At 32.1% G+C, this 12,254-nt stretch overlaps 1 protein-coding gene across 1 annotated transcript in view; it reads right to left on the minus strand.

The window, feature by feature from the left end:
• PDZRN4 (PDZ domain containing ring finger 4) overlaps positions 1-12,254 on the minus strand; it is a 374,440-nt gene that overhangs the window by 357,769 nt on the left and 4,417 nt on the right. Inside the window, exon 3 of the mRNA XM_030835379.3 lies at positions 11,386-11,493. Coding sequence (XP_030691239.2) covers positions 11,386-11,493 — 108 coding nt within the window. The remainder of the gene's footprint in view (positions 1-11,385; positions 11,494-12,254) is intronic.

Consider the following 12,254-nt stretch of genomic DNA (forward strand, 5'->3'; position numbering starts at 1 on the left):
ATACACTAGAAGGTTCAACAGCAGACCAGATAAAGCAGAAGAAGAAAATCAATGAACTTGAAGACAGGACAAAGAAACTCAACCAATCAGAGAAGCAAGAAGGAAAAAGAATGAAAGAAAGTGAAGATAGTTTAAGGGACCTATGGGACAACAGCAAGTGAAATGACATTTGCATTATAGGAGTCCCAGGAGGAGAAGAGAGAGAAAGGAGCAGAACACTTATTGGATGAAATCATGGCTGAAAACTTCCCTAATCTGGTGAAGAAGCAGACATTCAGATCCAGGAAACCCAGATGGTACCAAATAAGATGAACCCCAACAGACTTACACCAAGAAACATAATTAAAAATGTCGAAGGTTAAGGACAACCAGAGAATCTTAAAAGCAGAAAGAGAAAACCAATTTGTTGCACACACAAGACTATCAGCAGATTTTTCTGCAGAAAGTTTGCAGGCCAGAAGGGAGTCATGTGATATATTAAAAGTGCTGAAAGAAAAAATACTTCAAACCAAGAATACTCTACCCAACAAAATTATCAATCAGAATTAAAGGAGAAATAAATAGCTTTACAGATAAGCAAAAGCTAAATGAGTTTGTCACCATTAAACTGGCATTACAGGAAATGTTAAAGTGACTTCTTTAAACTGAAAGAAAAAGGTGTTAATTAGTAACAAGAAAAAATATGAAAATATAAATCTCACTGGTAAAGGTAAATATATAGTAAAGATAGTGAATTAATCACTTATAAAACTAGTATAAAGGTTAAAATACAAAGTACTAAAAATAACTATAATTATATATGATAATTTGTTAAGGAATTCACCAGAGAAAAAGATGTAAGATGTGACATCAAAAATATAAAACATGGGTGGGGGGAGTGTAAAAATATAGAACTTTAGAATGCATTCAAACTCAACTTTTTATCAACTTAAAATAAACAGTTGTAAATATAAATTGTTATATTTAAGCTTCATGGTAACCACAAAGGAAAAAGCTATTGTAAATTCACAAAAGATAATTAGAAAGGAATCTAAGTATATCACTAAAGAAAGTCATCAAACCACAAAGGAAGAGAGCAAGAGAAGAAAAAAGGAACAGAGGAACTACAAAACAGCCAGAAAACAATTAAGAAAATGGAAATAGGTACATAACTATCAATAATTACTTTAAATGTAAATGAACTAGATTCTCCAATCAAAGACACAGAGTGGTTAAATGAATAAAAACACAAGACTCACCCTGTGATAAACCATAATGGAAAAAAATATGAAAATGAATGTGTGTGTGTGTATATATTATTTATATATAACTGAATCACTTTGCTGTGCAGTAGAAATTAATACAACTTTGTAAATCAACTATACTTCAATAAAATAAAAATTTAAAAAAGACTCATCTGTATCCTGCCTACAAGAGACTCACTTCACACTTAAGGACACACAAACTAAAACTGAAGGAATGGAAAAAGATATTCCATGCAAATGGAAACCAAAAGAAAGCTAAGGTAGTTATACTTATATCAGACAAAATATACTTTAAAATAAAGGACAAAGAAAGGCATTACATAATGAAAAAGGGGTCAATCACACAAAGAGGATTAAATATTTGTAAATATTTATGCACCTAACATAGAAACATCTAAATATATAAAGCAAATATTAACAAACCTAAAGAAAGAAAATAATAATAGGCAACTTTAATACCCCACTTACAACAATGGATAGATCATCCAGACAGAAAATCAATAAGGAAACATTGGCCTTAAGTGGCACATTAGATCAGATGAACTTAACAGATCTACACAGAACAGTACATCCAAAAGCAGCAGAATAGCCATTCTCTCAAGTGCACATGGAACATTCTCCAGGATAGATCACATTGGGCCACACAATAAGTCTTAACTAACTTAAGAAGACTGAAATCACATCAAGGATCTTTTTTCACCAAAATGGTATTGAAGTAGAAACCAATTACAAGAAGAAAACTAGAAATTTCACAAATATGTGTAAATTACAAAACAAGCTACTGAACAACCAATGGGTCAACAAAGAAATCAAAAGAGAAATTTAAAAAAATATCTTGAGACAAATGAAAATGGAAATACAACATACCAAAACTTATGGGATGCAGCAAAAGTAGTTTTAAAAATGAAGGTCATAGCAATAAATGCCATCTCAAGAAAGAATAAATATCTTAAATAGACAACCTAACTTTACAACTCAAGAAACTAGAAAAAGAACAAAATTTAGCAGAAGGAAAGAAATAACAAAAATCAGAGCAGAAATAAATAAAATAGAGAGCAAAAAGACAATATAAAATATCAATGAAACAAAAAATTAGTTCTTGAAAAGTTAAAATTGAGAGGACTCAAATATAAAAAATCAGAAATGAAAGAGGTGACATTACAACTGATACCACAGAAAAACAAAGTATTATAAGGGACTACTATGGACAATTATATACCAACAAACTGGATAACCTAGAAGTCATGGATAAATTCCTAGAAATACAACCATCCAAGACTGAATCACAAATAAATGGAGCATCTGAGCAGACTGATTACCAGTAAGGAGATTGAATCAGTAATCAAAAACCTCCCAACAAACAAAAGTCCAGGACCAGGTTGCTTCACTGGTGAATTCTAACAAATGTTCAAAGAAAAATTAATACTAATTTTTCTCAAACTCTTCCAAAACACAGAAGTGGAGGGAACACTTCTAAACTCATTTCATGAGGACAATATTACCCTGATACTAAAACCAGACAAAGATACCAAAAGAAAGGAAAATTATAGGCTAATATCCCTGATAAACACAGATCTAAAAATCCTCAACAAAATATTTGCAAACTGAATTCAACAATACATTAAAAGGATCATACACCATAATCAAGTGGGACTTAATTCCAGAGGTGCAAGGATGATTCAGTATCCACAAGTCAATCAATGTGATAAACCACTTTAACAAAATGAAGGATAAAAGCATATGATCAGCTCAGTAAATGCAGAAAAAACATTTGACAAAATGTAAACATTTTATTTATGATAAAAGCTCTCAAGCAAGTAGGTACAGAGGGAACCTAACTCAACATAATAAATATCACATATGACAGTTCCACAGCTAATGGCATATTCAATGGTAAAAAGAGGAAAGCTTTTCTTCTAAGATCAGGAACAAGACAAAGATGCCCACTCTCACCACTATTGTACAACATAGTATTGGAAGATTTAATCAGACAGCAATCAGACAAGAAAATTAAATAAAAAGGATGCAAATTGGAAAGAAAAAAGTAAAACTTTCACTATATTCAGATGACATAATTTTATACAGTCATCTTTTGGTATCCATGCGGAATTGGTTCTAGGCTCCAGCCCTCACCAAAATCTGTGAATGCTCAACTCCCATATATAAAATGGCATGGTATTTTCATGTAAACTATGTACATTCTCCCATATATATAAATCATCTCTAGATTACTTACAATACCTAATACAATGTAAATGCTATGTAAATAATTCTAAGTATGATGTAATGCTATGTAAATAGTTGCGGGTGCATGACAAATTTAAGTTTTGCTTTTTGGAACTTTCTTTTTTTTTTTTTTACTTTCAATCCACGGTTGAATCTGCAGATACAGAACTGGTGTATACAGACAGTCAATTGTATATAGAAAATTCTAAAGACACCACCAAAAATTGTTAGAACTAATAAATAAATTCAGTAAAGTTGCAGGATACAAAATCAATACACAGAAATCAGTTGCATTTCTACACAGTATTAATGAACTATCTGAAAGACAAATGAAGAAAACAATCCTGTTTACAATTGCATCAAAAATAATAAAATACCTAGAAATAAATTTAACTGAACAAGTGAAAGGCCTGTACACTGAAAACTATAGGACTTTGAGGAAAGAAATTGAAGAACACAAATAAATGGAAAGATATTCTGTGTTCATGGATTGGGAGAATTACTGTTGTTAAAATGTCCATACTACCCAAAGCAATCTATAGATTCAAACAGCATTTTTCAGAGAAAAAGAAAAATCAATCCTAAAATTTGTATGGAATCACAAAAGACCTCAAATAGCCAAAGTAATCTTAAGTGATCTTAACCTTTGCTTGAGCAAAGGTGAAGGCATCACACTCTCTGATTAAAAACTCTATTACAAAGCTATAGTAATCAAAACAGTATGGTACTGATATAAAAAACAATCACATTGATTAACAGAATAGAAAGCCCAGAAATAAACCCATACATATATATAATCAATTACTGTACAACAAAGGAGCTAAGAATATACAATGGGAAAAGGACAGTCTCTTCAGTAAATGGTTCTGGGAAAACTGGACAGCCACATGCAAAAGTATCAAATCAGACCACTGTCTTACACTATACACAAAGATTAATGCAAAATGGATTAAAGACTTGAATGTAAAATCTTAAAAACCATAAAACTCCAAGAAGAAAACATAGGCAATATGGTTCTTGATGCTGGTCTTGGCAACAATTTTGGGGGGATTTGACACCAAAAGCAAAGGGAATAAAAGTGAAAATAAACAAATGGGAATACATCAAACTAAAAAGCTTCTGAACAGCAAAGGAGAAAAAGCAAAAAGGCAACTTACTGAATGGGAGAAAATGTTTGCAAATCATATACTTGATAAGGGGTTAATATCCAAAACATATATAGAATGCCTACAACTCAGCTAAAAATCAAACAATCTGATTAAAATATGGGCAGAGGAAGTAAACACATATTTTTTTACAAAGAAGACATACAGATAGCCAATAAGTACATGAAAAGATGCTCAACATCACTAAACAACAGGGAAATGTAAATCAAAACCACAATGAGATATCACCTCACATCTGTTAGAATAACTATTATCAGAAAGACAAGAGATAACAAATGTTGGCCAAAATGTAGAGGAAAGTGAACCCTTGTGCACTATTGATGGGAGCGTAAATGGTGCAGTCACTATGAAAAACATTATGAAGTTTCCTTAAAAAATTAAAAATAGAACTACCATATGATCCAAAAATTCCACTTCTGGGTATTTATCCAAAGAAAATAAAAACACTAATTCAGAAAGATGTATGCACCACCATGTTTACTGCAGCATTATTTACAATGGCCAAGATATGTAAACAACATATATGTCCATGGATATATGAATGGATAAAGAAACTGTGAGATAGATATATATATATATATATATATATATATATATATATATATATATATATATATATATATATATATATCAGCTAAGTGAAATAAGTCAGACAGAGAAAAACAGATACAATAGGATCTAACTGATATGTAGAATCTGAAAAAAAAAACCTCATAGATACAGCGAACAGCTTGTTCAGTGGTTCTCAAAGCTGGGGGTGAGGGGTAGAGGAAATGGGTGAAGGGAGTCTAAAGGTACAAACTTCCAGTTATAAAATAAATACATCATGGGGATGTAATGTACAGCATGGTGACTATAGTTATAATACTGTGTTGCATATTCGAAAGCTGCTAAGAGAGTAGATCTTATAACTTCTCATCACAGGAAAAAATTCTATAACTGTATGGTGATGATTTCAACTAGACTTATTGTGGTGATCGTTTTACAATATATACAAAATATCAAATCACTGTCATATGCCTGAAACTAATATAATGTTGTATGTCAATTATACCTAATAAAAATCACCTAAATAAAAATAAATGTTATAAGTGCTCTGTTGAGGATTTTTGTAGCAGGGAACAAAAGAGGAAAGGGGAGCCACAGTTAGACCTACTGACAGGGACATCACATGCAGTTATGTAGTGCGCAAACTGCATAGTCATATGTGGTGACCCTGTTTACTTTCTCAGAAGCTTAGTACTCAAAAAAAAAAAGAAATCAAAGTTCATATCTTATAAATTTAAAACAGATAAAGCAATGCTTAACACACTAAATCTCAAGGTTTTAAAGACCTTTCCAGCCTTTCTTTTGTAAGCTAAAATAAAACTACATTTTAAACAAAACTGTATTTATCAATAATGGAAACTCAGTGGAGTGACAAAATACTATGATTAACTGGATGGAAAATTTGAGGGACTAGCTATTGTTACTCTCATAGTTATAAGCACAAAACTGGGAATAAGAAAAATTGAGAAACGTTTGTGAGATAACCCAGTTCAAATTCAAGGCCGAGACCCAAGTTCAAGGCCTGCACCTCCTCCTGAAACCACATTGCTATGTTACATCCACAGATTCTACTCTTTTACTAACCCCTTATCATGTCTCAAAATGAATTGAACTACCTGTAGGACAATGGGAAAACTAGAATAAATCCATAGTGTCATTCCACTCAGACAAGATGGTGATGTCCATTTACGCTCATAACAATTGAAAGAGTAGTTTCACATAAAGGCCTGCCTTGCCTTGTATAGACAGAAAACAGGACCTCTACACCACGGGCTACTTAAGAGCAGAGTCTTATTTCCACAACATAGGGTATGCCACCTGACACGCAGTTAGTAAAATACTTGTTGAATGACTGAATTAAATCATAAGTGTAAAGTTTTCTCCCACAGCCCTTTCTGCACCTGAGGTCCATATGACTGGGTGAAATGTACAACTTAAAACTTTCTACATTTACTCATTCAAACTGTGGTGCCTATGGAAATGGGAATGGTTGAAAGCTGGAGAGAGTGATCTGAATTCTTCAAAAAGAAAAATACAACTCCCTTTCCTCTCCCTGCATTGTCTATCTGCTTTGGAGAGCAAAACTACTTGCATAAGCTGAATGAGACACATCAGGCTCTGATAGCAGGTTCCAAGAATCTGCCCTGTGCCAGGCATTATGTGCACACAGTAAGTATGAATGGCATAGAAACTGAGGCACAGCTGGCTTATTCAAGGCCACACGTTTTAAAAGGCAGGACAGGAATTCCAGCCAGATATCCTTGATTTCAGAATTCATGCTCTTACTGCACCACAGTACTTTTCAAGATACATTAAATTATACAATTTATATAATGACAATCATGTATTACAAATGTAATCATGATTACAAAACTCATTACAATGTACTTCTTTACTTGCATTAACAGGATTGCTTTCTTTCCTAATTCTTTCAATCAGTCAATGTTATTTGAACAGTTAAAATACACTTTAAAGATGTGTGAGGATAATATTTTATTGACAAATTCAGTGATATGTTTGAATTAAATAGCAATTTGTCAAAAATTCTAATTGCCCACCAGATTTACAAGTGACCTACAAAACTTGTAAATGCTTCTAATGCATAAACAAATTAGCATGGCTGCTTTATGAAGTGGTAAATTACACTGCGCCATCAGGCACATAGAGGGGTGCCACATTGAAGAACTGATTCAAAAGCATTCCTGAATGTTTAGGTCTGATCTGCATTTAAATTTCCTCTGTTAATAGCTACAACAAAACTATGCAGAGTCTTGGGCAAATAAACATGATAACCACCAAAGATTGACACTTTAGTGGAGGAGAAAGTAGTGATAGAGAATGCAGAATGTCTACCATTACAGAATTAAAAGAAATTGTAGTTGGCAGTCTGGAATAGTTAAGAAGTTCTTGTAGAGATATTTGTAAAGTTCTTTCTGCTAGTACTAAACTCAGTACTTTCTAGAAAGTGCTACACTGACATTATTCCATGTGGGAATTGTTTCTAAAGTAAATGGAAATGTCTTGTGTGTTGCATTTCATAATGAATTTCGAACTAAATAAATAGAATAGATTTTAATGTATACACTAAAGAAAACTCTGCTTTCTGCTTCAAACTGTTCTTCTCAAAGACTTCACAGCACTCCACCCCAACTCCCTGGTCTCCAGAAGCTGAAAGAAGGATGGACTTTCCTGTCACAGTCACAGGGCGTTGGTAGGAACTCAGGAAGGGGGTTGGGGGAGGGAGAAGAAAATGTGAACAAAGAGCCATGAATGACTATCCTCCCCTCTATTCACTTTCTCACTTAGGGGTTATAGTTGTGTAGCCCACTATCAGCATCACAGAAATAATAATAGAGGAATAGTTGCTGACGGCAGCAGTGAACTTTGACTCTCAACTCCCTCCCACATACCCCTCAGGCATCCTAACATGATGATAAGGACTGTAATGGTATTGCCTGCATAAAATTGTTTCAAAGCCTCTGATAGTATCAAGGATCTTCTGTGGTCCTTTGAGCCTTGAAAGGGTGAAAAACAGCTTGTAAAAGATGCTTTTATTCAGATGTAGACTCTGGTGAATTCCTGGTCTATGTGAACTTCTGTGATGTTTCAAAATGTCTTTAACAACATCTGTCTTTTCAGTCTCCGGTGATACTTTGACACCTAATGTAACTGAACTATCACAACTGATGTCTTTTCTGAATCTACACACATAAATATTTTAACAAATGTGGACGTGTAAACATCTTGAAACTGGTAAACATGACTGCTCATGGAGACTGGCTCCAAAAATAAATTTGCCTTGTATTATGTGAAAAATATGACATGGGTTTACCTCATGACTATGATTTTTTGCTTTTATAATTCTTGAGTTCACCTTCAGTAGAATGTGCAATACTAAAAAGCAATACTTTTGGAGTATTTGTCTTCTGTTAAATTTTAACAAAATTGTTATAGCTAATATTTTTATTAGGGTTATTAAAATTTCTTTAAGTATTAGTAGAACCAAACTTTTAACATATCTATTTCCTCCTTTAAATGAGTGATTTATGAACACTTATTTTATAAATTTATTTCATAAACGCTGTAATGAGTGCTTTAAGCAATTAACTACACAAAATATTTTTAGTATATCTTGATTTAAGTAAAAAATAAATTATCTAACAGTTTCTATTTTTTATTTAAGTTACATATCACTGAATTCAAGGCATTTAGTAATGTGTCAGACTGTGGGAGTTAAGTCACATGGATAGTTCATAATATATGACCTATTTGTGTACTTTATTCTGCAAACAAATTTATTTGTTGCACTAGGTTTAAATCAGCAAGGCCATTTGAAATTCAAAAACTGAAAAAAAAAAAAAAACAGTCCATCAAATTAGCTCACTAAACAAATCACTGAGAATAAAAAAATGGAAAAGAAATTCCTCTAATATAAAATCTGTTTTTCTGTCTCTGCATATTTTAAATTAATCAATATATTTCTTATCAGTTTCCCATTATTATAAACTCTGTAAAGTTGACTGGTACCATAATGGTAGATGAACTAAAATAATTGACAAGAATCAAATATTTCTTACTTTAATTGGTACAAAGGGATATTTACACATATATATGCATAAGAACAAGCATGCTTATTTACATATGTACATGAAATAAGGTCACACAAATATCTATCACTTTAAAAAAGTTGATGGCATCACTGAACAACTAAATATAAGAGATTTATTTCTAATAATCTTCCTTGCAAAATATTTTATGCTGTTTAACAGGCAACATTCCAGAAATATGTATACCACCTAACTCATTTCTTAACTGCAAATGTGGTCACATGAATTCATTACAGAGCTATAATAAAAATATGCATAATACCAATTTACCCTTGCATAAAGGATACATTGATAAATCTCTATCACTGAAGCAAATTTCAAGCTCTTGTCATTAGCAGCTAATATATGCACATCAAGGTGAAATAATAATACTGCAGCTGGTTATAAATTATAATTTAGATTTCCATGGTTGATCTCTTTGCTCTGTATCTTATATTATTTAAATAAGGTTATTTTGACATATATTTGTAACAGTATTAGATATAAAGACGCACTTGATTAATCAACCATAGTTTTTATAAAAGTACATCTATACATGAACAAAACCAGTAAATTTTTAAAAAATATGTTATATCACAATATAAAAGACAAACTCTTCTTCCTCGTTTTCCATGCAACATTAAGGAAGCATACATAATATTGTTACCTAGCTGGAATAAATTATTTTTAAATCCCCAGTATGTGTTTCTGTTATGAGTATATGTGAGTGTGTGTGTTAGCTGAATATACATATCCAGTTCCATCAGCCCTTCTAATAGTAGCATATGTAGGCATTTGTTTTCCATTTAACTGGAAAAACCAAAATGCTAGCAATAAGGCAGAAAGTAAAAAGAACAATTTTTTGTTTAAGTTATCTTGTCCTTTATAGTACTGCACAAACATGAGTAGAAACAGAAAAATTCTAACTTTAGAAACTGTAGCATGTAAATGTTTCCACCAGGCAAATTGTCACGACAAACTGGATAGCATCAGTGAAAGTAGCTCCATACTTTCTTGGCTACAAAACTGGAAAGAGAAAACCTTGATGCAAGAGACCTCTTCAGATAAAAACCACAATTTCTCAGCCAAAGGCGACTCCTCTCTCTTCCCCAAAGTGCCTAATCAGCTAATTTTTAAATGTTATGAGTCAACAACAAATGATAGGCTCTTCTCTACTCTTCACTCTCATTCTAGGTCAAATTATTCAAAATTCAACTTTTTTAATGCACAAATGATAAATGAACATCTAAAACTTTATTCAAAGTTTAATAAAGAAAAACAGTCTCCATCCAGATAGTTTATATAGACATTCAGAAAGGTAGTGCAAATGATTATATAATCTAGAAAGAACAGAATTTTTCCAAAAGAATAGTGGAATCAAGTATACCTTCCAAATTTCTATTTATGTCTTTACTAATACATTGGAAATAACTCCATTGACAAAGCTAACCTAATTTTCAGTTACGCCAAATAATACTATCTCAACCAGTTAAAATTTGAAAAGCACTGAGGCGGTAAATGGCAGTGACCCAAAATTCTATTATCACAGCTCAAGTTTCACTAACTTGTGAGTATTTACTTTGTCAACCCTAAATACAAACAATACAGCCACAATGTACATTAGAGAAAATGAAGAGTTCCCACCAAATTTTTGCAATAGCTGCTTTTTTTTTCATGTAAAAGATACATGAACAAGATAACCATATTAAACTAAGAAATGGTAAAAAGGGAATGTATAAATAATTCTACATATAACATACTAATTACAGGTTTAAAGACAGTAATATTTACTTGTCAAAAGTGTTCTTCAGCAGAGATTTATCATCCTTTTTTGAGATGTTATAACAAATCAATCCCTTAATAATCACACAATTATCTTTATAATTCATGGGGAAAAACAATTTATTAAAATGGAGATATTCATTAACACATTTGGAAATTCTGGGTGATTCACTCTTCTATTCCAATATCTAATAATAAAACAGGTTAGTTATACACTCTAGTTAGATATACACTCTAATAAGTACCACACCAAGGAAAAGCAATAAGTTTGGAAGTTTTAAATGTCCAAATATTTCTTCCACAGATCCTATTTGTGCTTTATTATTGTCTTACCTCAATGATTTTGTCATGAATCTCCAAGCCATCTGCTCTATCAGCAGGTCCATTTTCCAAAATCTTTGAAACATAAATTCCTTCCATTGGTGTTTCTTCTTGATTATCCTTCAAAAAATAAAACCTTTAGCAGTAAGAAAGATGTAAACAAAATTTTAAGTTGGATAAAAAACAATTTAGTAAATGTAACATTGACAAGCCTCTCTAAACATGCAATTCTCTTTCTTAGCTGGAGATTTGGTACTGAATTTTAACTTACTTAACACCAAATAGTCATTAATCAAGATGGCAGCTTTAATGAATGAACATCTTTGACAAGATTATCTAGTTACCTCATGTTTTTCAGTATACACAAAAGCTATGGGGAAAGGGCATGAACAATGATAACAATGGGCTTCTAAGTACTATTTATAAAACGTCTCATGTATAAAGAGGTATAGCAATTAAAAAGGGCTATAAGTTAAAGAAAACAAAAAGCATATCCAGCCTAACTATATAACTGGTTTGAAATGTGGTCATAGTTCTGAAAATATAACTTAGCCTCACGATGTGACAGATTTGGAAATATAGCTCTGACTGTATCTATTCACAGGGGAGACTAGGAGCTTACTCAAGTATAAAATCCCAAAAGATCAACTCCAAATTGTAGGAGAACCCATTCAAAGCTAATCTTCACACAGTTCCAGGTACAATGAGACTAATGATTAATTAAACCTCAAACACATAGCCAATATCATACATATAGGACATTTTAGCAAGTCACAGAAAACCAATTACCCTGCAAAACTTATTTAGGGAAAATGTCCAACATTCTATAATAATACACTGTATAATTTTAAATGTCATTTCGCTTTATAGCAAGTTAAACA

This window comes from Globicephala melas, chromosome 10 (assembly GCF_963455315.2).
Source record: "Globicephala melas chromosome 10, mGloMel1.2, whole genome shotgun sequence".
Taxonomy (NCBI): Eukaryota; Metazoa; Chordata; class Mammalia; order Artiodactyla; family Delphinidae; genus Globicephala; species Globicephala melas.